This window comes from Stegostoma tigrinum, chromosome 1, assembly GCF_030684315.1.
Source record: "Stegostoma tigrinum isolate sSteTig4 chromosome 1, sSteTig4.hap1, whole genome shotgun sequence".
Classification (NCBI taxonomy): Eukaryota; Metazoa; Chordata; class Chondrichthyes; order Orectolobiformes; family Stegostomatidae; genus Stegostoma; species Stegostoma tigrinum.
Window position 1 is genome coordinate 132,303,913 of NC_081354.1, and position 27,885 is coordinate 132,331,797.

A 27,885-nucleotide genomic window follows, 5' to 3' on the forward strand; every position below is an offset into this window, starting at 1 on the left:
CCCAGATTTGGTATAGGTTTAGCATTCTCCGTAATTTTTTTATGAGATGGTGTGTCACAGGCAAGGCTCCATCTTCCTTCCCATCCCTAATACCCCTTAACTGAGTGCCTTTTTAAGCCATTTTATGGGAGCAGTTAAGTGCTTTATTTTGAAGGATTTGGAGTCACATGTAGACAATTTCCTTCCCTCAAAGATAATAAGGGAAGGTCAATAATAGTTTCATGAACACCAATAATGAGACTAGTTTTAAATTCCAGAATTACTAACTAAATTTAAATTCTACTACAATATGATGTGATATAAACCAGCATCCCCAGAAAACAGCCTGATGACAATTCACAAAGCTGCTTTCTCTCTCTATTGCAATTGGTAGAGATATTACAGTCAGTTAACTGTACAAAGATACCTTGAAAATAATTTGCAAAATATTTCAAAACAGATTACCTGCTCATGATACTGAAATATATTCATGGGTCACTTTTTCAACTCTCGTACCAGCTAATTTGTCTCTATTTAATGCTCTGCTGCTGATTGGAATAAAAATTTGCTACTTGTGTATTTTGAAGCTGGTGTCACAGAAGACAAGATGTGTAGTTATTTGATTGGGCTCCGAATTATGCCTCATGATTTGCAGACAAAAATATCATTGCTTCGAGCAGCACTTTACTACATCATTAAAATTCTGCTCTCTACAGACAGAACTGACAGGTTCCAATCTCTTACCTCTTTTCCACCCATAGCTTCAAACATCTTTTCCAGCTGAACCCGCAGTTGTTGTACATTATTCATCAGAATACATGGCTGGTGGATAGAAATGTAAAATTGTTCAATGAAAAAATTGCTACAGATTATTTGAATTCCAACCAAATCTGCATTCAGTCTTATGCATATTAGACAGCTTTACTGAGTTTCACTGATAAGGAGACAACTGTTCAGCTTGCGATTCTCACTGAGTTAAATCAGTTCGTTAATGAAATGTCACAGCATAGAAGTATTGATAATAGATACAAAACCAAGCACTATGGTTAATAAATATTTTCACAGAGGAGGAATGCAGGGGTATAATTCCACATAAGTCTGTAGTGGAGCAATCATCCTTCTCAATATTCATTTGTCTGAGTTGAGCTTGAGTAAATGTAGGAAAAAAATTGTTGGCACACAGGGAAATAGTAAAGGAGTGAAAATAATTGGAATGCTCTTCCAAAGATTCAATGAGCTGAACAGCCTCTTTCAGTACTGTACTGTATTCCGATTCATGCAACTGATCTTTCCTGTGAGGCATGTTGTTAGCTGGGATTGCATTAGTTATCTTGGGAGTAGGAAACCCAAAAGAACAGACTTCTCAAATGTTTTAATAAAAATCAAGAGAACATTTTTGGAGAGTAATCACATCAGCATTTCAGGTTGAGTGGCCCTTCCTCAGAACTGCGTTGTCCCAAAACGCTAACTCTGATTTCTCAGCACAGATGCTGCCAGACCTGCTGAGCTTTCCCAGTAATTTCTATTCTCAAATATCTTGCAGTTTTTAAACATTTATTAATATTTTCTGTTGGTGCCCTATCCACAACCAGCCTGATTGACAATTGCCTGTTGGGCTAAAACGTTGCAGTATAAGTCAGCAGATGAGTTATGAACAGGTGGTGATTATGTGTCAAGGGAGATTATGAAGATGATGGTTGTGGGAACAGATGGTGACTATGGAGGGTTTCCAATCACAATGGAATGTGTCTGCCAAAAGTAGGTAGAAGGACATTGGACAAGTCAGAGATTGCTGTTGGAGCAGTTCTACATCTAAACTTGTTGAGCTTACAGGAAATACTGCTGCTCCGCCTGGTCCACAAGTAGTGCTGTAAAGGCTCTTATCTCATAGTGTTAGCTATCTTTGCCTCCTTTCAACTACTATTTGAGCCCAAACCAAGATAAACCTGGCTGAATGCAGATAAACAGAGTTGGCACATAGCCTTATTAATATCTTCAAAAAACTATTTGTGTTATAAACTCATCTATTTTGTTACAAACATTCATGGATTCAGATAAAAAGCCTTAGGTTGATTATTTTTTAACTTAACTCTGTCAGTTTCTAATTACTGCTGCACTTTTCTGCATATATTTTCTACACCTTCCCATCAGATTTTGATTATCATTCACCTTCTCACTACCTTGCACCTCTGCTGTCTTGTTTCTTTCTTGATTTTAAAAGCTTCCCTTCAATTGAACCTGCCTCTGGAGTGCACAATTTATGGCTTGTTAGCTGTATGGCCCAACATCTGCTTCACTGGTTGGCTAATTTATAGCTTGTTCATACAGTTCCCATAATTAATGAGTGTCTGACTCTGACCTGATGCATGCTAAACATTCAAGCCAAATTCTTCTATTTCCCTCCTTGACTCTCCTCTACTTTTTTTTTAATCTTTCAAACTAACATTTTAACGTTTTGTTTCTGATTTTAAAGGAATGTTATCAGATATTTGACTCTCATAGATCCTCACTGATCATTTCCTCATCGTAACATTTATGTGCAGGATAATGCCTTGACTCACAAATGTTGTTTTGCTATCTGTGAAGAACTAGGACCAACTTTTACGCAAGATGTATGGGAAAATTCCAGATTTTTGGTCAAAAATAAGGGGTTAACTTTTACATGAGATTAACTTTTACTTGAATACATACAGTATGTTCTTCCCTTCCTACCAAACCAGAGGTTCCCTGAAAGCCTCCTCTTCCATACCTGACCCATAGATTCACCACCTAGTTCCATGCCTGGGCCAGCTTGTTGCTTCAGGACAGGGGTAGCCTGCTACTCCTCAAATCAGAGACTAGTTCTCTACCAGACTTGCTGTGGATAGTGTTACCTATAAACCTGGAGCAGCGCACATTGGAGGTAAATGGCCGATGATTGGAGAAGTACCTTATTTTTTATTTGGGTTATGTGTTCTTGTGTAAAGTTGCACAATTATTAATTATGGGAACCTCCAATGGGATGCCATTACCAGACACACATTCAGTTCCACATACTTATCAGCACTCCACAGGAACTGTTCCCTCTGGGACAACCTGGTTGTGGCTCAGTGGTTAGCACTGCAGCCTCAATGCACCAGGGACCCGGGTTTGATTCCCACCTCGGGCGACTGTCTGTGCGGAGTTTGCACATTCTCCCCTTGTCTGCGTGGGTTTCTTCCGGGTGCTCCGGTTTCCTCCCACAGTCCAAAGATGTGCAGGTTAGGTGGATTGGCCATGCTAAATTGCCCACAGTCTTCAAGGGTGTGTGGGTTATAGGGGGATGGGTCTGGGTGGGATGCTTCAAGGGGCGGAGTGGACTTGTAGGGCCGAAGGGCCTGTTTCCACACTGTAGGAAATCTAATCTAATCTAATCTAATTACAGTCATATACCTAGTTGAGGTTTGAAATTTCATCATCTTATGCAAAAATGTCCTCCAGAAAAGAAACAAAAAATATTCAGCAGCGTTTAACCATAAAGTTATTAAAGTTGCAGAGAGGACAAATTACTGTGCAGCAGCAAGAGAATTTTATGCTTCAGAGGAGCTTGTGAGAAACCAAAGAAAGATATCAAACCAACTTCAGGCAATGCCAAAATGAAAATGTGCCAAGAGGTAAGCCTAACAAGAGGCCACAAATGGAGAAAAAAAGTTGCTGACTGGGTACATGAAAATCGTCAAAATAGATAATGTGTTAGTCATGAAGCCATCCAAATCCATGCACAAAACAAATCAAAGGATAGAACATAGAACATAGAACAGTACAGCACAGAACAGGCCCTTCAGCCCACAATGTTGTGCCGACCATTGATCCTCACGTGTGCACCCTCAAATTTCTGTGACCATATACATGTCCAGCAGTCTCTTAAATGACCCCAATGACCTTGCTTCCACAACTGCTGCTGGCAACGCATTCCATGCTCTCACAACTCTCTGCGTAAAGAACCTGCCTCTGACATCCCCTCTATACTTTCCACCAACCAGCTTAAAACTATGACCCCTCGTGCTAGCCATTTCTGCCCTGGGAAATAGTCTCTGGCTATCAACTCTATCTATGCCTCTCATTATCTTGTATACCTCAATTAGGTCCCCTCTCCTCCTCCTTTTCTCCAATGAAAAGAGACCGAGCTCAGTCAACCTCTCTTCATAAGATAAGCCCTCCAGTCCAGGCAGCATCCTGGTAAACCTCCTCTGAACCCTCTCCAAAGCATCCACATCTTTCCTATAATACGGCAACCAGAACTGGAGGCAGTATTCCAAGTGAGGTCTAACCAAAGTTTTATAGAGCTGCAACAAGATCTCACGACTCTTAAACTCAATCCCCCTGTTAATGAAAGCCAAAACACCATATGCTTTCTTAACAACCCTGTCCACTTGGGTGGCCATTTTAAGGGATCTATGTATCTGCACACCAAGATCCCTCTGTTCCTCCACGCTGCCAAGAATCCTATCCTTAATCCTGTACTCAGCTTTCAAATTCGACCTTCCAAAATGCATCACCTCGCATTTATCCAGGTTGAACTCCATCTGCCACCTCTCAGCCCATCTCTGCATCCTGTCAATGTCCCGCTGCAGCCTACAACAGCCCTCTACACTGTCAACGACACCTCTGACCTTTGTGTCGTCTGCAAACTTGCTGACCCATCCTTCAATCCCCTCATCCAAGTCATTAATAAAAATTACAAACAGTAGAGGCCCAAGGACAGAGCCCTGTGGAACCCCACTCACCACTGACTTCCAGGCAGAATATTTTCCTTCTACTACCACTCGCTGTCTTCTGTTGGCCAGCCAATTCTGTATCCAAGCAGCTAAGTTCCCCTGTATCCCATTCCTCCTGACCTTCTGAATGAGCCTACCATGGGGAACCTTATCAAATGCCTTACTGAAGTCCATATACACCACATCCACAGCTCGACCCTCATCAACTTTTCTAGTCACATCCTCAAAAAACTCGATAAGGTTTGTAAGGCATGACCTACCCCTCACAAAGCCGTGTTGACTGTATTTGATCAAGCCATGCTCTTCCAGATGGTCATAAATCTTATCCCTCAGAATCCTTTCTAACACCTTGCAGACGACAGACGTGAGACTTACCGGTCTATAATTGCCGGGGATTTCCCTATTTCCTTTCTTGAAGAGAGGAATTACATTTGCCTCTCTCCAGTCCTCAGGTACGACTCCAGTGGAGAGCGAGGATGCAAAGATCTTCGCAAGTGGCGAAGCAATTGCATTTCTCACTTCCCAAAGCAGCCGAGGACAAATCTGGTCCGGGCCTGGCGACTTGTCAATCTTAATGTTTGACAAAATTTTCAGCACATCAGCTTCGTCTATCTCTATCCATTCCAGCATGCACACCTGCTCTTCAAAGGTTTCATTCACTACAAAGTTCGTTTCTTTCGTAAAGACAGAAGCAAAAAACTCATTTAGGGCTTCCCCTACCTCCTCAGGCTCCACACACAAGTTCCCTATGCTATCCCTGATCGGCCCTACTCTTTCTTTGATCATTCTCTTATTCCTCACGTCAGTGTAAAATGCCTTTGTGTTTTCCTGGATTCCTTCTGCCAAGCCTTTCTCGTGCCCCCTCCTGGCTCTCCTCAGACCATTTTTGAGCTCCTTCCTTGCCTGCATGTAATCCTCTCTAGCTGAACTTGACCCTAGCTTCCTCCACCTTATGTAAGCTACCTTCTTCCTTTTCACAAGAAGCTCCACCGCTCTCGTCATCCAAGGTTCCTTAATCTTACCCCTTCTTGCCTGTCTCAAAGGGACATATTTACTCATAGGGACATAGAATTTTGGATTTTAAGGCAAGTGCTGAACGGTGCACAAAGTTCATGAGAAGGCATGGCTTAGTACTTTCGCAGAGAACTAAGATTGCACAAAAGCTGTCTGCTGAACCCAAAGACAAGATATTACAATTTCACCAGTTTGTCATCAGAAATTGGCAGAATAAAGGCTACAAGTTATCATGCACTGGAAACATATACGAAACACCTGTTACTCTCAATATGCCAGAGAATCCAACTGTGAACCAAAAAGGAATAAAAACAGTATTGGTGAAAACCACTGCCCATGAGAAAAGTAGATTTACCTTAGTTCTTCTGTACGTATAAATAAAAATTCATTTTTGTTACTGCTGTTTTTATCTGGTATTTACTGTAATTTGTGGTGATTTTTTTTCTTTATTCATTTAGAGATGAATTGGGCTTCTGCTAATGATACAATATTTTTGACTGCAGCATGAATTTCAGCCCCTCAAAAGTAGTATCCATGTAATATTCGACTCCATAAATTTAACCTCAAAAGATAGTCTAAAAAATCTGATATTTACACGAGTATAATATGGCAAGTGACAAGCCATGGGGAGAAAGCAATGTGCTGGGTAGGGGTGGTAAACTGTGATCAGGCAGTGACAGTGATGGGGGTGGGGGAGCAGAATGATTACATTTAAATTTTTCAGGGAAAAAAAAGCATTTCATTTTAAAGCAAAATATTTGTTGGTGGGTAATAGTGCTGGGGGAAACTGAAACGAAAAATTTAAATGCTGCATCCCTGTCCAAACATGTTGGTCAACCCTGCTCTAGGAGACAATGTATTGACATGGATAGAGGACCCAAAATTAGAAGCAGAGGTGAGCTTAAATGGCTGTTTTCAGGTTGACAGGATATGACAAGTGGTGTGCCACAGGAATCAGTTTTGGAGCCTAAGTTACTCACAATTTATATAAAAGACTTGGATGAGGAGTCCGAATATTTAGTTTTTAAATTTGCTGATGATCAAAGACATGTAGGAAAGTAAATTGTGAAGAGTACATAAACAGTCTGCAAAGGGATATAGACAGCTCAATGCATAGGCAAAAAAATTGGCAAAACGAATAAAATGTGGGAAATTGTAAACTTCTCCATTTGGGCAGGAGGAATATAAAGAAACATATATCTTAAAAGGACAGAGATTGTGGAACTCTTCCATGAATCATATGGAGTTAGTGTAGATGTGCAGCAAGCAATAACAAAGGCAAATGGAATGTTGTGTGAGTGATAACGGGAACTGCAGATGCTGGAGAATCCAAGATAACAAAGTGTGAAGCTGGATGAACACAGCAGGCCAAGCAGCATCTCAGGAGCACAAAAGCTGACGTTTCGGGCCTAGACCCTTCATCAGAGAGCAAAGGGTCTAGGCCCGAAACGTCAACTTTTGTGCTCCTGAGATGCTGCTTGGCCTGCTGTGTTCATCCAGCTCCACACTTTGTTATCTTGCAGATGGGAGTTTCTTGTTTTCTGCTTTCCTGCTGGTCTGATGCTGCTTAGCCTGCTGTGATCATCCAGCCCTACACCTTGTTATTTCAGATTCTCCAGCATCGGCAGTTTCTACTATCAGAGGAACAGGAAAGTTGACTTTTCAGGTCGGGACCCTTCTTCAGAAAAGTTTCTGAAGGGTTTCAACCTGAAATGTCAACTTTCCTGCTTCTCTGATGCTGCCTGACCTGCTGTGCTCTTCCAGCTCCACACTGTGTTATCTCTGATTCCAGCATTGGTAGTTCTTACTATCTCTGACAGAATTAATTAGGTAGTCATATCAATTATGTCAATATGTGCTGACTGTTCTGCTTGAGGTCAAACACAGCAGGCAAGTTTGAATGTTCTTGCTAAACTTAAAGACAAATACCAGGAAACAAAATACATCTGGGCCACAGATAATGGGTCAGTCTTCTCTTTAATAGTTGAAAGAAGGCTTGCATCATTTTCAGAAGGCATCAGTCAGATGATTGCAGAAAATGATGCTATATAAAATTAATGCACAGAAATTTGGTGTGATAAAGAATAAGAATTTGGACAAACACATTAAATGGTGGCTTAAAATCAGAATTCTATCAAATGGCAGGTCAATGATAAAACTGTACAAAACCACAGGATCTTGTCTTGGATAAATAGGAACAGAAATGCCTTTCCTCTGTTGCAGAGAGATAGTTAAATATGAAACCATAACTTAGTAAGAGTTAGAATAAAGAAAATATACTGACTAGTGTGTCTTTGGAACAATAGGTCTTAAAGTTCTTCAGAAGAATGTCGGCATACTGTAGCAATACTTTGCTTATTGTCTGCCAAAAAGAAAGAAACATTTAGGAACATAATTCCTTCTGAAAATATTCATGAACAATAAAGTACGTTATTTATTGCTAACATTAAACAGAGGTGGTGAAATTTTATATTAAAGTTTATTATTTTTCATTTACAGAGACAAATTATAGGATAGAGTTTATCATGAGGAAATATGTTACACTTGTTAAGGATACTCCAAAATTTGTCTCAGTAAACTTCATTACTTTCCATTATACATCACCACAAAGCATCATTTTGAGGTATATTCAGCATATACTACAGATTATAGCATTATCAGAGGCAACAGCAAAACTAATCAATTATATGTTTAAAAAGAGGAGAAAAAAGACTAACAATTAATTTCAGACTTGAACTTCCTGCCTGGAGTTATACAGCTGGCATTCAGATGCAAAAGTCAAACTACGAAACTTGCACAGCGTGCCAAAGATAATCCAGCTATCTGACCTCATGATATTGACTTTCCATCATTGAGAATTGATGGCTGATTTAAGGAAACAGGAGAACACATGTGGGGGCTTGAAGGAATGGTTCCTGAATAATCAAATTGGAAGATGTGGTCAGGTTAGTGTTGTGATTGTGGGAGAAAAGCCCCTCATGCATCCCTCATGGGGCAACAGGAACCTACTTGTTCCTCCATAACTGCAAAATAGTCTACTTTTCTGGGTTTTCTCTGCCACTGTTTGTTTTGTCACAATATTGGCCTAGTCTAGATGTCAGAGATAATGGGAATTGCAGATGCTGGAGAAATCAAGATAATAAAATGTGAGGCTGGATGAACACAGCAGGCCAAGCAGCATCTCAGGAGCACAAAAGCTGACGTTTCAGGCCTAGACCCTTCATCAGAGAGGGGGATGGGGTGAGGGTTCTGGAATAAATAGGGAGAGAGGGGGAGGCGGACCGAAGATGGAGAAAAAAGAAGATAGGTGGAGAGAGTGTAGGTGGGGAGGTAGGGAGGGGATAGGTCAGTCCAGGGGAGATGGACAGGTCAAGGAGGTGGGATGAGGTTAGTAGGTAGATGGGGGTGTGGCTTGGGGTGGGAGGAAGGGATGGGTGAGAGGAAGAACAGGTTAGGGAGGCAGAGACAGGTTGGACTGGTTTTGGGATGCAGTGGGTGGAGGGGAAGAGCTGGGCTGGTTTAGGGATGCGGTGGTGGAAGGGGAGATTTTGAAACTGGTGAAGTCAACATTGATACCATTAGGATGTAGGGTTCCCAGGCGGAATATGAGTTGCTGTTCCTGCAACCTTCGGGTGGCATCATTGTGGCACTGCAGGAGGCCCATGATGGACATGTCATCTAAAGAATGGGAGGGGGAGTGGAAATGGTTTGCGACTGGGAGGTGCAGTTGTTTGTTGCGAACTGAGCGGAGGTGTTCTGCAAAGCGGTCCCCAAGCCTCCGCTTGGTTTCCCCAATGTAGAGGAAGCCACACCGGGTACAATGGATGCAGTATACCACATTGGCAGATGTGCAGGTGAACCTCTGCTTAATGTGGAATGTCATCTTGGGGCCTGGGATAGGGGTGAGGGAGGAGGTGTGGGGGCAGGTGTAGCATTTCCTGCGGTTGCAGGGGAAGGTGCCGGGTGTGGTGGGGTTGGAGGGCAGTGTGGAGCAAACAAGGGAGTCACGGAGAGAGTGGTCTCTCCGGAAAGCAGACAGGGGTGGGGATGGAAAAATGTCTTGGGTGGTGGGGTCGGATTGTAGATGGCGGAAGTGTCGGAGGATCATGCGTTGTAATCGGAGGTTGGTGGGGTGGTGTGTGAAAACGAGGGGGATCCTCTTTGGGCGGTTGTGGTGGGGGCGGGGTGTGAGGGATGTGTTGCGGGAAATATGGGAGACGCTGTCAAGGGCGTTCTCGATCACTGTGGGGGGAAAGTTGCGGTCCTTGAAGAACTGGGACATCTGGGATGTGCGGGAGTGGAATGTCTTATCGTGGGAGCAGATGCGGCGGAGGCGGAGGAATTGGGAATAGGGGATGGAATTTTTGCAGGAGGGTGGGTGGGAGGAGGTGTATTCTAGGTAGCTGTGGGGGTCGGTGGGCTTGAAATGGACATCAGTTACAAGCTGGTTGCCTGAGATGGAGACTGAGAGGTCCAGGAAGGTGAGGGATGTGCTGGAGATGGCCCAGGTGAACTGAAGGTTGGGGTGGAAGGTGTTGGTGAAGTGGATGAACTGTTCGAGCTCCTCTGGGGAGCAAGAGGCGGCGCCGATACAGTCATCAATGTACCGGAGGAAGAAGTGGGGTTTGGGGTCTGTGTAGGTGCGGAAGAGGGATTATACAGTCGCCGATACGGTCATCAATGTACCGGAGGAAGAGGTGGGGTTTGGGGCCTGTGTAGGTGCGGAAGAGGAAATATAAGATATTCCACTCCCGCACAACCCAGATGTCCCAGTTCTTCAAGGACCGCAACTTTCCCCCAACAGTGATCGAGAACGCCCTTGACCGCGTCTCCCATATTTCCCGCAACACATCCCTCACACCCCGCCCCCGCCACAACCGCCCAAAGAGGATCCCCCTCGTTCTCACACACCACCCCACCAACCTCCAGATACAACGCATGATCCTCCGACACTTCCGCCATTTACAATCCGACCCCACCACCCAAGACATTTTTCCATCCCCACCCCTGTCTGCTTTCCGGAGAGACCACTCTCTCAGTCAGTCCAGGGAAGACGGAAAGGTCAAGGAGGTGGGATGAGGTTAGTAGGTAGAGTGGGTGCGGCTTGGGGTGGGAGGAAGGGATGGGTGAGAGGAAGAACAGGTTAGGGAGGCAGAGACAGGTTGGACTGGTTTTGGGATGCAGTGGGTGGAGGGGAAGAGCTGGGCTGGTTGTGTGGTGCAGTGGGGGGAGGGGACGAACTGGGCTGGTTTAGGGATGCAGTGGGGGAAGAGGGATATTTTATAGTCTAGATGTCACACTGATTTGCCACAGAGACACCAGGTTAAAATTTCAATCAGGACCTCAAAGATATCTTTGGACCCTGCTGTCATTTGGTGTGTGTTGCTCTTTATTGCCCACAACTCACCAGCAAACAGCAGAATTGGAAGGAGTAAGTCAATGCAGCTATTTTAACTGACCAAATGCCCAGGTGGGATCCTTTATTAACAGTCAATTCTTTATTAACAAAACAATGGTGCAACAAGTCACAACCAAAGTTCACATTTTGCATCAAATCCTTTCAACTAGAATCTTAAGAAGAATATTTTTACCTTTGCAAATCGCCTCATGTAATGAGCAACAATCTCTGGATCAGGACACTCAAGTTTCTTGATAATCTCAAAACTCTGATTTAATTGGGTGAACACATCCACCACCGAGCAGGAGAATAAAGCATGCTCAGATGTTTGCTGGAACTGATGTACAACATACAAATTTAGAAAAAACGTTGAGAACATATGTTAAATACTCTAATTCCCAAATTGCACTTTTATTACTTAGATTCACTTGGGATTCCGTTGATCAAAACTGAATTCTTGTTCATAGTTTAGGAGGTTCAGGAACACTTTCTTTTCATTTGATTCATATACATTTTTATGTCATGTCATAATGAAAGTAACTCTAACACTTCTTTCATTTGCAACCAGAAACAGAACACCACTATTCCTCTTCAGTCTACAGCTTTCAGGAATGCTAGAATTTTCAACATGTAATAACAGTAATAAACAACAGAGGTTAAAAATTGGTTAGGCAACATCTACTAATATACAATTAAACATTTAGAGTTTGATTTCAATGTACTCATCTCAAAATTCAATTCCACTGATTATGATAAGAGGCTATTATAGAACAGCAATAACATGTGCATTCCCTAATCCTTCTGTCAAATTAGCTCAACAGCCTTTTGTAAAGAGATTTTCTAAAGAGATGTATAACTTTTCACCTTTGTGGCTGCTTTACTGGAGTATAGTGTCTACAATCACCCTGCTCCCAACTATCACCGCTTGCCTTTGGGAATTGGGCCAACTGATCCGTTATCCCACTCATCATTTAACAGGTGCTGGGAATATGGTTTGGGTGGGCTGGGGTGTGCACAAAAACTTGGGAGGAGCATTTTGCTAAGGTCAGGCGGAAACTGGGCTTTTGGGAGCACTGCTCCCTCTCCATTGAGATTAACAACCTGGTCATCAGGTACGAAGTACCCTCGGTGTTGTTATACATGGCGCAGGTCTGGCCCATTCCCAGAACCTGTGCTGTCACAGACATCCAAGCCATCTTCCACTTCATCTGGAGGTCTAGGATGGAACGTGTCCACAGGGACACTGTGTATAAATCTCTGCATCAGGTGGAGTAGAAAATACATACCCACCACTGCACTCATCCTGAAGGCCACCTTTGTGTACATTTGCATTAAGCTGTGCTTAGACCTTCAGCCTGCAAACAGCAAGTGTCACTAGGTACAGAGGTTCTACCTGCCCCTATTGTTGTGAAGGATGGGTCTGGCATCAGTACCATGGAATGCTCCAAGAAGCTGTATCATCTGTCTTTTGTGGAGAAATTTGCAAAGAAAAACACCTTTGACCACAAGTCCATCAGGGAGTGGTCAGCACATAGCATCCTCAAGAATCTGCAGGTAATGGTGCGGGGGGATCTTGTCAGGTTGTTCCCTGAACAGTCTATCCAAGTCATTTGGCAAAATGCCTCATCACCAGAACTTTCATAAAAGCACCAAGAAATAGCTTGGGTGGTGGTGAGAAGGGCACTGCCTGTCAGATCCTTCATGTACGCCTGGTCTCTCTGCTCTACCCACACTGCCCAGTTGGCAGTGGTAGTGTTTACAGATTGTTATACATTTCCTTCTGCAATGTGCCTTTGCAAAGGAAATCTGGAGAAAGATCAGTGGTTCTTGTCAAGGCTTGCCCTAAGCAGCTCCGTGACACAGGGCTCTGTGCTCTGAGATCTATTCCCCGGGATGCACACCGAGACTGCGTCTGTATAATCATCAACTTAGTGAATGATCATCTTTGGTCTACGCAAACCTGTTGGTTTTCTGGTGCATGGACTTGATCTCCACTGGGTGTTGCAGACTGTCACATTCCAAGGTCTAAGTCTACATGTTGAGGGACGCGCTATAGCTTGGGGCAGTTGCCAAGATACAGTGCGAAAGACCACTGTTGAAAGTCTTTCACTCCTTCTTAGTCAGCATGGCATCGTGCATGGGAGATCATGTCTCATAAATTTGTTAGTGTTTTGATGAAGTAACCAGGAAGGTTGATGACAGCAGGGTAGTAAACGTGGTCTGTGCGTATTTCAGTAAAGCTTTTGATAAGTTTCCACATGGTAGGTTGTTCTGGAAGGTTAGATCACATGGAATTCAGGGAGAGCTGGCAAATTGGATACACAATTGGCTTGAAGATAGGAAGCAGAGAGTAATAGTGGAAGGGTGCTTGTCAGACTGGAGGCCTGAGACTAGCAGTGTGCCTCAGGGGTCGGTGCTGGGCCCATTGCTATTTGTTATCTATATCAATAATTTGGTCGAGAACATACAAGGCATGATGAGTAAGTGTGTGGATGACACTGAAATAGGCGGTCTTGTGGACAGTGAGGAAGGTTAGCAGAAATTGAAGCAGGATGATGATCAGCCGGGCAAGTGTGCCGAGAAATGGCAAATGGAGTTTAATGTAGATTTGTGAGAGGTGTTGTATTTTGGAAAGTCAAATCAAGGTAGGAGTTTTATGGTGAATTTGAGGGTTTAAGGAGTATAGTGGAACAGAAGAACCTTGGAGCCAGGTGTACAGTTCTCTGAATGTGGAGTCACAGGTAGATAGGGCAGTGAAGGCGGCGTTTAGCACACCAACCTTCATCAATCAGGGTACTGAGTATAGAAGTTGGGAAGTTATGTTGTAGCTATACAGGATGTTGGTCAGGCCACTGTTAGAGTATTGTGTTCAGGTTTAGTCACTTTGCTATAGGAAGGATGTTATTAAACTGGAAAGAGTGCAGAAGTAGTTCATGAGGATGTTGCTAGGACTCAAGGGGCTAAGTTATAGGGAGAGGTTGGACTGAATTATAGGCAGAGTCTAGACAATTTACTACTTTTTTCTTTAAAGCATAGGAGACCAGAAGGGGATCTTATAGAAGTGCATAAGATCATGAGAGGCATGGATAGGGTGAATGCACTCAGTCTCTTCCCAGGGTTGGAGAATTGAGGACCACAGGGCATCAGTTTAAGTTAAGAGGGGCAAGGATACATGAAAACCTGAGGGGCAAAATTTTTGCAGAGTCAGTGGTATGCATATGGAATGAGCAGCCAGCATAAGTGGTTGAGGCAGGTACATTAATATCATTTAAAAGGTGTTTGGACAAATACATAAATAAGAAAGGTTTAGAAGGATATGGGCCAAGTGCAGGGAAATGGGGATGGCATGGCTGGACATTTTGGTTGGCATGGACCAGTTTGGGCCAAAGGGTCTGCCTCCATGCTGTCGGACTCTAAGTAATACGTAAATCCTGGATACATACCCCATCCTTTTTATCTCTCTCAAGAGCTCCATGTAGGAATTCTAATGAAACTTCCTCATTCTCATCCAACCACTGCATTACAAATTGTTCAAACCACCTATAATGTACAAGACCAAATACAGTCATCAAGGTGTAAATGAACTTCAAATAAACTTATAATGAGTCAGAGTTAGCATTACTTTGATCACGTATTATTAGGATCGTAATACACAGTTATATTTTGAAAGTCAAAAAGGAACACAACAGGATGAAACATGCACCACTGACTTGAGCCCCAGAAATGACAGCAGCACATTCAAACCTGTTGGCTCGTAAATTCCTCCTTTTTAACATCTGGGGCTTGCAACAGAATTGAGAGAGTTAGCAACATCCTGACACAATTAAAATCACCAAATTACACCTTAGGGCCAGTGTCCCAGGCACCAGTGTCACCATCCCATGGAATGTTCTATTCCATTGGTAGGATAACCTCAATATAAATACAATTGGGAGGCAATTGCCTGGGGGTCCTCAACATTTTCTCCAGATCGAATAGCATCAAGTCAAACATGGGCGAGGTAGCCAAAAGATTATAATATACTGCCCTCCTTCAGCTGTTTAATCAGTCCTCCAAGTTCAACCCAAATGGAAGAGGTACTGAGGGTGAAAAAGGTACAAAATCTTCTTTGGATAGGGGGATACCATGTACATGTCTAAGATTGACTTAGTCACACCACAATTGATGGGGCTGCCAAGGCCTCAAGAAGTTAACTGTCGCACTTGTCTTGTAGCAGGTGATGATGAAGCCAACAAGTCTAAATATAGACCTTGTAATCATGAATCTACCCATCACAGACATTCATGATAGGATCGGTAGGATGACCACTACACAGCCTTTACTGAGACAAAGTCCTGTCTTCACATCAAGAATACTTCCTTTGTACTGAGTGGCATTACCACCATGTTATACAGTTTAGATGCAGACATGTGTAACAGGTTAAAACTGGGAATCTATGAGGCACCGGTCTGTCAACGGAAGCAGATTTATTTTCAACCACAATCTGTAAGATTATAGCCTGGCAACCCCAATTCTCCAATTCTTATCAAGCCTGGGGATCACAGAAACAAAGAAAATAGGTGCAGGAGTAGGCCTTTCGGCCCCTTGAGCCTGATCTGCCATTTAATATAATTATGGCTGCTAATCGAGCTCAATATGCTTATCCTGTCCTACCCCATATATATTGATCCTTTTGGCAAATCTATATCTTTCCTGAAAGCAAGCAATGTTTTGATATTAGTGAAACTTTCTGTGGTAGCAAATTCCACAAGCTCACCACTCTGGATGAAGACATTTCCCCTCATTTCAGTCTTAAAAAGTTACCCATTATCTTTCAACTATGGCCCCTGGTTCTGGACTCCCCACCATTGGGAACATCATTCCTGCATCAAACCTGTCAAGTCTGTTGGAATTTTATGGGTTTCTATAGGATGACCCTCATTCTTCTAAATTCCAGTGATTACAATCCTGACTAACTCAATCTCTCCTCATATGTCAGTCTGGCCATCCCAGGATACAATATAGTAAACCTTTGCTGTACTCCTTCTATAGCAAGAGCATCCTTCCTCAAATAAGGAGGCCAAAACTGCACAGAGTACTCCAGTTGTGGCCTTACCCTGTATAATTGCAATAAGGCATCCTTGTTCCCATGATTGAATCCTCTCTCTATGAAGGCCAAAACATAATTTGCCTTCTTTACTGTCCATTGCATGGGAATGTCTACTTTCAGCGACAGGTGCACAAGGACACCCAGGTCTCGTTGGTATTCCCTCACTCAGTTTACAGCTATTTCTGCTACCAGTGATAACTTCACATTTAGCCACATTATACTCCATCTGCCATACATTTGCCCACCCATTCAGTCTGTCCAAATTGTGCTGCAGCATCTCTGCTATCTCCTCATAGCTCCTCCTTCCATCCAACTCAGTGTCATCTGCAAATTTTGAGATGTTACATTTAGTTCCCTCATCTAAATTATAAATATGTAATGTAATTAGCTAGGTACCCAACTAGTCTAGTCACTGCCTGTCATTCAGAAAAAGAACCATTTATTCCTGCGCTGTTTCTTGTCTGCTAACCTATTTTCTATCTCTTCCAATATATTACCTGCAATCCCATGCACTTTTAACTTTACATGTGGTATTTTATCAAAAGCCTTCTGAAAATTGAAATAAACATATCCACTGACTCCCTCAATCAACTCTATTTTTTACATTCTCGAACAATTCCAGTAGATTTATCGACCATGAATTGCCTTTTGTGCTGACTGTGTCCGATTCTGCCTTTGTTTTCTAAATGATCTGATAGAAAATCCTTGATAATGGACTCGAGCATCTTACCTACAACTGATGGCAGACTCACTGGTCTATAATTCCCTGTTTTCTTTACATCTCCCTTTTCAAATAGCGGGGTTACATTAGCTACACTTCAATCTGTAGGAACTGTTCCAGAGTCTACAGACTCTTGGAAGATGATCACTATTTCAAGGGTCACTTTCTTCAGTACTCTGGGATACAGATTATCAGGCCCTGGGGATTTCTTGGTACATTATCTGCATCCACTTTTGTGAAGACAGAGTTAGTTTATAAGCCTTTGTTCCCATTACGCATTCCCCCATTTTGACTGTAAGGGAGCTACATTAGTTTTAGCAACCTTTTTCTGTTTACATACCTATAGAAACTTGGACAGTCAGTCTCGTGTCCCCGCTAGCTTACTCATACTCTATTTTCCACCTCTTGGTCTTCCTATGCCGGCTTCTAAATAGTTACTGATTTTCTTACCAATTCGTACACCTCTTTTTGGCTCTGGTTTGTCCACTGTTCTCTGTGCACTCTTGCACCAGCCAGGAATAGTCAATTTTGTTCTTTACTCATTTGCTCTTTGAATGTTTGCCTTTGTATGTCCAATGTTATTCCTTTCAATATCATGTCCCAAACCATTACAGACAACTCATGCTTCATATGATGGTGCTTTCCCTTATCAAGTTTCAGGACCTTGGTCTCAGAATCAACTTTCTCACTCTCCATCTTTTTATGGTTGCTCAATTCCAAGGTCTCTCACAACTACATTAGCAATTATTCCTTTCACATTTTCACAATACCTAATCTAAGTTGGCTTGTTGTCTAGTTGATTCCTCAACATATTAGGCCAGAAAACCGACTCATATACACTTCAGGAATTCCTCCTCTACAGTACTTGCCTGCAACGGTAGTAGATTTTGCCTGCAATGGTAGTAGATTTGCCTGCAACGGTAGTGCTAGTAGATTCGCCATCTTTAGGTACATATAAGTCGTCATTGGACAAGCATATGGACGTACATGGAGTAGTGTAGGTTAGATGGGCTTGAGATCGGTATGACAGGTCGGCACAACATCGAGGGCCGAAGGGCCTGTACTGTGCTGTAATGTTCTATGTTCTATGTTCTAGTATCATGACTAATTTGATTTGCCCAATCTGCATCTACCCTGGTTCAATGTTGAATGCAGATGTGCATACCAAGAGCAGCACCAGGCAAACCTAAAAATACATTACTAATCTGGTAAAGATTACAACACAGCACTATTTGTAAGATAAGAAGCAGCAATAAGAAATAATCCCACAACTAAAAGATCCAATCGAAGCTCCACAATACTGTGTCATCCAGGAGCAAAATATAAAGCTGCAGGATCTGCATACATTTTCAGCCTGAAAGTATCAAGAGAATGATCCATGTCAGGCTCCTCCTACAGGCCCCAGCATCATCTACGCCAGTCTTCAAACAATTTGATCCATTTCACATGAAGTCACAAAACAAGGGAAGGTACTAGATACGGACCATGACAACATGCCAGAAGTAGTACTGAAGAATTATTCAACTACGAGGATATGAGGCATGAGTTGGCTTTCATAGATTAGGGAGAGTTACTTAACTGGGATGCTGGATAGGCAATGGCAAACATTCAAGAAACGCATGGGAGATCTGTAGCAACCTGTCTGTCACAAAAGCAAAATGGGTAAGAGGGCCAATCCATGGCTGACAAAAGAAATAAGAGATAGTGTCTGATCCAAGGAAGAAGCATACAGATTGGGCCAAGAAAAATAATAAATCTGAGGATTGGGAGTGGTTTAGAATTCAGCAAAGAAGGACCAAGACGAAAGTAAGCTTGAAAGGAACATAAAGACAGATACTAAGAGTTTCTATAGGTACGTGAAGAGAAAGAGATTGGTAAAGACCAATGTAGGTCCCCTACAGATGGAAGCAGGAGAATATATAATAGGGGATAAAGAAATGGCTGAGGAACTGAATATATGCTCTGGTTCTGTCTTCACAAAAGAGAAGACAAGTCAGATACCAGAATTGTTGGGGGATGTAAGATGTTAGTGATTGGGAAGAGCTGAGGGAGATCAATATTAATAGAGAAGTGGTGCTCAGAAAGTTGTTGGGATTGAAGGCTGATACATCCTCAGGGCCTAATAATCTACATCCCAGAGCACTTAACGAAGTAGCTGTAGCGATAGTGGATGCGTTGGTGGCCATCGACTAGGATTCTATAGACTCTGGAACAGTCCCTGCAGATTGGAGGGTGGTTACTGTCACTCTAATATTCAAAAAGCGAGGCAGAGAGAAAACGTAAAATTATAGACCGGTATTTATAATTATAATTGAACATCAGTAATGGGGAAAATTCTCAAATCCATTGTCAAGGATTTTAAAGCAGAGCATTTATAAAGCAGAGGCAGGATCAGACGGAGTCAGCATGGATTTATGAAGGGGAAATCATGCTTGACAAATCTGTTGGCATTCTATGAAAATGTAACTAGTAGAGTTGACAAGGGTGAGCCAGATGATGTAGTATATTTGGACTTTCAGAAAGCGTTTGAAGTCGTCCCACATAGGAGATTATTGTGAAAGATTAAAGCACATGGGATTGGGGAAGTGTATTGAGATGGAAGGGAAACAGGTTGGCAGAGAGGAAACAAAGAGTAGGAATTAATAGGTCCTTTTCAAATTGGCAGGTAGTAACTAGTGAGGTGCCACAGGGAGCAGTGCTGGGAACCCAGCTATTCACAATATATATTAATAATTTGGATGAAGGAACAAAATATAACATTTCTAAGTTTGGAGATGATACCAAGTTGGGTTGGGGGGAGGGTGATCTGTCATGAGGAGGCAGAGATCCTTCAGCATGAACTTAGCAGGTTAGCTGGGTAGGCAAATGGCAGATACAATACATTTGGATAAATGTGAAGTTATTCACCACTTTGGAAGCAAAAACAGGAAGGCAGGTTACGGCCTAAATGGCTATAAATTCAGACAGGGGAGTGTGTAGTGGGACTTTAGTGTCCTTATGCACCAGTCGCTGAATGTAAGCATGCGGGTGCAGCAGGTGGTAAAGAAGGCAAACGCAAATTGCGTGTTGGCCTTCAAAGCGAGAGGTTTTGTATACAGCAGAGAGATGTGTTGTTGCAGTTGTATCGGGCCTTGTTGACACCACACCTGGAATATTGTGTCCAATTTTGGTCTCGTTTTCACAGGAAGGATGCTCTCACTCTTGAGGGAGTGCAGCAAAAGTTTACCAGGCAGATTCAGGGGATGGTGGGTCTGATGTATGAGGACAGATTGACAAGGTTAGGATTGTTTTTGCTGGAGTTCAGATGATTGATGGGGGATCTCACAGAGACTTATAAAATTCTAACAGGATTGGACAGGGTAGATTGCAGGGAAGATGCTCCCAATAGTGGGTGTGTCTAGGACCAGGCATCATAGTATGAGAATTTGGGGTTGATAATTTTGGACAGAGATGAGTAGACAATTCTTTATCCAAAGAGTGGTGAGCATGTGGAATTGCCAAAACATTGAATGTATTCACGGGGTGACTTGATGTAGCACTTGGCGCAAAAGGGATCAAAGGTTATAGGGAAAAAGCAGAATTAGGCTATTGAGTTGGATGATCAGCCATGATCGTGAAGAATGGTGGTGCAGGTTTGAAGGGCCTCCTCCTGCTCCTATCTTCTATGTTTCTATGTTTAAAGAAATGAAGCCACAAGATTCACTGTTTAAATTGGAAGTATTTTACCTAATGAAAATCAAATTACATGAATATTGATAACTGCATTGCTAAATAGTCAACTGAGTGAAGAATATTACGAGTACAATGAATACGATCACTTATTCTCTAAGCTAATTTAGATTTCCTTTTACACTCATTTGATTTGTATCTCTAAAACTCAAGTCAGATCCTTCCCAAAAATTTTAAGATCAACCATTACTCTACATACTATTTGAAGATTTGTATGAGGGTTGAGATTTTTTGGGACTCGTACTTATTTCTGGTAAGGGTGTTCCCTCAAATCTCCTCCAATCCTCCCAGTACTGTAAATTCCCAGTTCAATGCTGGCATCAATAATACATTAACTGTAGCTATCTTGAGTCAGAATTGTCCTGTTATAATATTCTTTAATAACAGAATTTTATTTGTCTCCCTTCTCAGCTTGACTAGCCTAGAGGTCCACCTCACTGTTAATGAAGTCTGTGAGTTATTAAAAGTTTTAAACTGTTTTAGGCAGTACACAGAATTTTAAACCAATTTGCTGAAAAGCAAAATTCCGTGGTCTGTAGCTACCTTTTTTCTAAACTCAGAAGCCTGATTGAAACAAATCCACTCAAACAGTCTAATATCCCACACTTCAACTTAGTGTTGACCCTTTATCTGTTGTTTACCTCCTAGGCATCTTGATCACATGATCAGTTTCTAGAAGCATGATGCTTTTATCAAAAATCATCTCCCAGAAAAACCCAATTCTAAGAAGGATCTGCGTCCAACATAAAATACTGGTCTTCCTCCAAAAGCACATGTCTCAACACAATACTCACGCTGGATATTCAGGTACAGTCTCTTTCATAGCTGGAAGATCTCTCACATATTCATTATATAGCCATTTCACTTTGAAGTGTAAGTTCATGTAATCTGCACTTTTGCAAAGCCTGTGCTTCTCATGCTCTAAAGGATAAAAACATTAAAAGGTGTTACTACAAGCATATTACATAAATGTTTTCGTTTAACATTATTCAATTTCAAAAGCCAGGCAAGGCATATTGACCTTATGAAGGAAGGAAGGTCAGAAGGGAAAGTGACGTTGGGTCAAATTCCTGGAACTCCCTTTCTCTCAGCATTTTCTTTAGAATTTAGAAGGCTAAGGGGTGATCTCACTGAATTCTCCATGTTAGTAACAGGAAAACAAAGGGTAGATATAGATAAACTATTTTCATGTCTAGGGATTCAAGGGCTGGGGGCATAGTCTGAGAATTAGGGCCAAATTGTTCATGGGAAATATTAGGAAGTGCTTCTACACACAAAGGATGGTAAATGTTTGGAATTCTCTTCCACAAATGGCAGCATATACAGGACCATTTGTTAATTTTAAATCTGAGATAGTTTTTTTTGTTAAGCAAAGTTTTAAAAGATTATGGATCAAAGGCAGGCATATGGATGAAGGCCACTGGTCAGCCATGATCTTACTGAATGGCTTGAGGGGCTGAATGCCCTACTCCTGTTCCTACATTCTTATTGTGGCTCTACCTACACTACATGGACTGTAGCAGCTTAAAGAGACAACTCACCACCACCTTCTGAAGGGCAACCAGAGACAGGTTATAAAAATGCCCACATCCCACATATGAATTAAAAATAAAAACAGGGTGCACAAAATAGAGGGAGACACAGGTAGTATTGGGATAAAGAATAGAAGTTAATAGGTCATGTCACAGAAAACAGGAAAGAAATGGAATCTAAATCAGGATTACATTGCATATATATAAATGCATAGAATATTCAATAGGATTTGCCAGGTATAGATTCAGACTTCCCTGCGGAAATATAATGTTGTAGCTTTAACAGACCCTAGTATGAGTAAGGGCAGAATTAGATGGGTCAAGTAAACAATGGTCAGTAGGGGAGTATTTAGGGGATAGTATGTATGGTGTATGATGTGTAACTCATATGCACTTGCCTCTTATGCCACGCTTTTCTTCCAGTGGTAAAGGCAGTCAGGTGGCTACATCCCTCATGTACATCTCTGATACTGAGGACTCAAAGTTTGCTGGTACCCATGGGTTCATTCTTTCAGTCAACCATTGATGAGGCCTCAGAATCAGAGATGGATGTGTCTGACATAGTCACCTTGATGCCTTTGCCACTGGAAGAAGAGAGTGAAATTCTACCGATGCGCTCCTGGCGCAACTGTTGAGCTCCCATGAATACAAGCCACCCATTGTGAATGCCGAGTCAAAAGAACCTGCCCTGGGAGGCTATTTAAGAAAAGGGACTGGTCCATGTCCTCAAACTCAGAGGGAGAGGGATGTGGTGATTGTAATGAGGTCAGCCAGCTGGTCAGTCATTTGAGTTGTTAATCTGGTCCAATCAGGGATCTCTGGCTGAAAGATAAAAAGGGGAGTGTCAGAGATACCACCACTCTAATAGCTGATTTTTGAAGATGTAGTACCAAATTCAAGGACTGCTCAGTGTAAATAAAGGGTTACTTGATGACAGGTTACCAGCATCTGAGGGAGTTATTTCACTACCTTTTCAAAAGGCTTGCCTCTGTTCTTACTGACCTCAGTCTCACCTCCAACCTGTCTTGCATTTCTAAAGTTATTCCTCTGTTACTGCCTCCCAAATTGCATCAGTCATCCCTAAAATTCCAAGTTTGAATTTGTCCAAACAGTTGTTCACCACTACCACAGGAATGCAATAGGCCTAATCCAAGTCACAAATGACATCTCTTGGTAAAGCACCAATGTAATTGTCCTTTTCAATCTTGGCAGCATTTCACATAGTTGACTTTGCTATCTTCCTCCAATACCTCTTCTTCACTGTCCAGCTCCCTGTGATGGCCTTGTATGTTCCTATTCAATGGATTATAATCAAAGTATATCCAGAAATGGTTTATGTTCCTATTATTACTTTGGAACTTCTGGAGACAATTGTTGGGCCCCTCCTCCTGGCAATACCTTCTAGAGGCATTCCAAATGCAAAACCAGGCTACCTACTTCCTTCAATTTACCCCTCCCCATTTAGACTAGTTATCCAACAAAGCAGTCAACTTTTTCCAGAAAAATATCTGGACGCCCTTGCATATCCCCAGTCTATCTGCTGTTAAAAGCTGGGTGATGCTTTGGTCACCTCCAAACTTGATTATTACAATGACTTACAATGGCAATTATTATTGTTTGACCTCCTTCATTGTCCACACATCTAAATCCCTTCTGCCTAGTACCATAATTCATTGCACATTCCATCCATCCTTCTCCCTTCTGCTTCCTGACCTACATTAAAGCCTGGTCTATCAATACTTCAGGATACTTTTCAACTTGAAGGCATCATGGAAATACAAACTTTTGCTGTGAAAAAAATAACTGCACAGTGACCCAGTCAAGATTTCCCTAGTAATTTATCTAAATTGTTTCTTAATGAGCTTAATTTTACAGTTTTGTGATTTATTTTTAAGAAATTTTAACTTGGCAAGCCTGATACTGATTTGGAACATGCAAATTATGTTTCTTAATTTAGCACATCTAATGCTAAACACCAAATGTGGAGTTACAAATATTATGCCACACACCCACACATTTCCACAGTTATTCTCCCTGCAAATTTTTCAATCTTTATTCATCATCTCTTCAAGCTATGATTCATATTGGAATATCAAGTTTCAAAGATATTAACACTGATGGACACTAAGCCCAACTGTTCATTTCTCTAGTGTGAACATTTCTTCTTAAGTATGGTAGAACTGTTATGTATTGGGGGAAATTGGTGATATATTATAACAATAATATACAATTATTTTGTATTATTGTTATATATTAACATAATGTATATTTATGAATAATAATAATAATAATAATATGCAAGCAACAGTAATCTGCAGGTGAGCAATCAGTTTCGGGCACATCACATAAGGCAGCTTCGGTCTTAGAACACCTTCTGCAAAGATTGTTAAAAATCTATAAATTAAGAGTTTGGTACACCAGATGACTCATTTGGCTCAAAACTATACACACATGAGTAATGAGTGTTTCCTGTTTTGTTTTAGGAGGCAGTGATGCCTCAGAACTGGTGTGATGTCCTATATCTCCAAACAGCTGAGATGCCACTCTTCAATGCCACTAGTTTCCAAATTTAGAAAATAGCTGCTGGAACATTGCTGTTCTGAAGAGGTGATACTGAATACAGATCAGATAAAATTATCAGTAGCAACAAGATCCCAAGTAATTAAAGACTACACGAACATTTTGGTATCCTGATTTTAGTTTTTATAGTAGATGATTTTAATTTCATTTTTGTGCCACATAAGCTTTGGTTTATTTTCAAAATTGTAGCTCTCCTGTTAAAGTAGTATTTGATGTTACTGAATTGTTTCCCTGCAATGATGCATTCACCCACAGTCTTCCATCCATCTACACAATTTCATTTTGAGTGGGAAAGATAATGTAGCGCCAATGAATTAACGCACTTACTAGCAGAGATGCATTCAATTTTTTCATAAAACCAAAGTTGTTGAATCTCCAGAAAACTGGAGTTTAAAACTCATCCCTCCCTGACAATCATTTCCAAGAATTCCCTCAGACTGAGTTCCACTTCTCTAATGGTTTATCTGTACCAACCTAATCATTCTGTTTTGCTTTACTACATGTTACTTTCTTACCATTGTCATTCAGTCAGAGATGACAAAGTAACAGCATTGGGTGTTACATGCCTTCACTGTACATATTTTTGGTGGGCATGTAAAATAGATTGGTAAAATCCAAAAGAACCGTGGATGTTGGAAACCATAAACAAAACCAGAACTTGCTGGAAAAGCTCAGCAGGTCTGGCAGCGTCTGTGGACAGAAATCAGAGTTAACATTTCAGATTCAGTGACCCTTCCTCAGTGTTCCAAAGAGAAGTTTCAGAGTACTTTGATGCAGAGGGATCTGGGAGTCCTGATGCATGAATTGCTGAAAAATTCGTATGCAGGTGCTGTAGGTAATGAGGAAGATAAATGGAATTTAGGCATTTATTGCTAAAGGAATAGAGTATAAAACTAGAGAAATGTTGCTGCAACTGTATAAGGCATCAGTGAGACCACACCTGGAATACTGTACACTATTTTGGTCCCCTTACTTGCGGATTGATATTGTTGTATTGGATGCAGTTCAGAAGAAGTTCACAAGTTTTATTCCATAGACAAGGGGTTTGCATATGAGGACAGACTGAGCAGAATTGGCCTATACTCTCTAGAATTTAGGACAAACCTAATTGAAGCATGATAGATGCTGAAGGGAACTGGTTGCAAATGTAATTGTATCTATCTTCAGCCTTCTCATGTCTGCTTCACAACATTCTTTCCCACCTATCCTGGCGTCATCTGTAAACATAATTATCCAGCTTTGGTATCTCTCACGTAAGTCATTCATTAAAACTGTAGAAAATTACTACTTCTTAAAAGTTTAAATATTATAGGAAACCTGCACAGACTACCACAAGATTCCAACCATCACATCCCGCTAACCAGGCACAGATCTAATTATGCATACTGTTTTCTGCCTGCCTGCCTGCCAGCCAATCTGCTACTCATGCTGAGACATTAACCACCAAAATAATTGAAGAAAATTGCATCACATTAAAAATAGTTATGGTTAACTGAGTACAGTCAAAAGTACTCATTGACAAAATTGTCATAAATTATGTACCAGACTCAGATGAGTTATTGAAATCAACCAAATTTGACTTGTAGTAATGTAATATTAGAAGCTTCAAATCCATCCAATTATTGCCGCTTTATTTAAATACAGTGAAGCAAAAAAAAATTAAGAACACAAATTGGTTGCCTAGCAGCTGAGCAATTAGGCCTCAACAAGTAGATTCAAATTTAAATACCAGTCTTAAATAGTATTTATGCCATTTAACTCCAGCAACAATAAATATTCCAGCTGTGGCTAGGTTGCCTGAAAGACAGAATAAGTACAGAAACGGATCCATTCCTACACCTGTCCAGCAGGTGAACAAAGTGTACTTGTTTCATCATTGGCTTTTTGTTTCCTAAGCTTAGGAGAGAATGGAAGTGAGCAGAAGAATGAGAAGACGGAAACAGAAAAACATAATGGCAAGATGGCCAGAGTGAGGGTAGGGCCAATCAGGGATAGTGGAGAAAACTTGTGCGCAGAGTCAGAGGAGGTTGGGGAAGTCCTTATTGAATACTTTATGTCAGTGTTCACCAGTGAGAGGGACTTTAACGTTTGTGAGGACAGCATGAAACAGGCAGATATGCTCGAACACATTGACGTTAGGAATGAGGATGTGCTAGAAAGTTTGAAAAACATGAGGATAGGTAAGTCACCTGGGCCAGATGGGATATACCCAAGGTTCTAACAGGAAGCGAGGGGAGAGATTGATGCCTCTTTCGTGATGATCTTGGCGGCCTCACTGTCCACTGGAGTAGCACCAGATGATTGGAGGGTGGAAAATGTCATTCCCTTGTTCAAGAAAGGGAATAGGGACAATCCTTGGAATTACAGACCATTTATTCTTACTTCTGTGGTGGGCAAATTATTGGAAAGGATTCTGCAAGATAGCATTTATAATTATTTAGAAAAGCACAGTTTGATTAGAAATAGTCAACATGGCTTTGAGAGGGGCAGGTCATGCCTCAGAAGCCTTAGTGAATTCTTTGAGGATGTGACAAAACACAACGATGAAGGTTGAGCAGTGGATGTGGTATATATAGATTTTAGCAAGGCATTTGATAAGGGTCCCCATGGTAGGCTCATTCAGAAAATAAGGAGGCAAGGGAAATTTGGCTGTCTGGATACAAAACTGGCTATCCAATAGAAGACAGAGAGGATGGTAGTAAATGGAAAGTATTCAGACTGGAGCTCAGTGACAGTGGTGCTCCACAGGGATCTGTTCTGGGACCTCCGCTCTTTGTGATCTTTATAAATGACTTGGATAAGGAAGTAGAAGGGTGTGTTAGTAAGTTTGCTGATGACACGAAGGTTGGTGGAGGTGTGGATAGCATGAAGGGCTGTTGCAGGATGTAACAGGACATTGACAGGATGCAAAGCTGGGCAAAGAAATGGTAGATGGAATTCAACCCAGAAAAGTGTGAAGTGATTCATTTTGGAAGGTTGAATTTGAATGCAGAACAGAGGGTTCATGGCAGGATTCTTGGCAGTGTGGAGGAACAGAGGGATCCTGAGGTCCACATCCATAGTTCCCTCAAAGTTGCTACCCAAGTTGATAGGGTCGTAAAAAAGAA

General features: G+C 41.7%; 1 protein-coding gene across 13 annotated transcripts in view; it reads right to left on the reverse strand.

Annotated features, from left to right (window-relative positions):
- The window catches only part of LOC125453124 (protein unc-13 homolog B), a 495,854-nt gene that overhangs the window by 73,820 nt on the left and 394,149 nt on the right, over nucleotides 1-27,885 (reverse strand). For all 13 annotated transcript variants that reach the window (XM_059648673.1, XM_059648694.1, XM_059648669.1 and 10 more), the window contains 5 exons: nucleotides 21,461-21,587; nucleotides 14,571-14,667; nucleotides 11,321-11,464; nucleotides 8,014-8,091; nucleotides 724-801 (listed from right to left, as the gene is read on the reverse strand). In XM_059648673.1, the coding sequence (XP_059504656.1) occupies nucleotides 724-801; nucleotides 8,014-8,091; nucleotides 11,321-11,464; nucleotides 14,571-14,667; nucleotides 21,461-21,587 (524 nt within the window). The remainder of the gene's footprint in view (nucleotides 1-723; nucleotides 802-8,013; nucleotides 8,092-11,320; nucleotides 11,465-14,570; nucleotides 14,668-21,460; nucleotides 21,588-27,885) is intronic.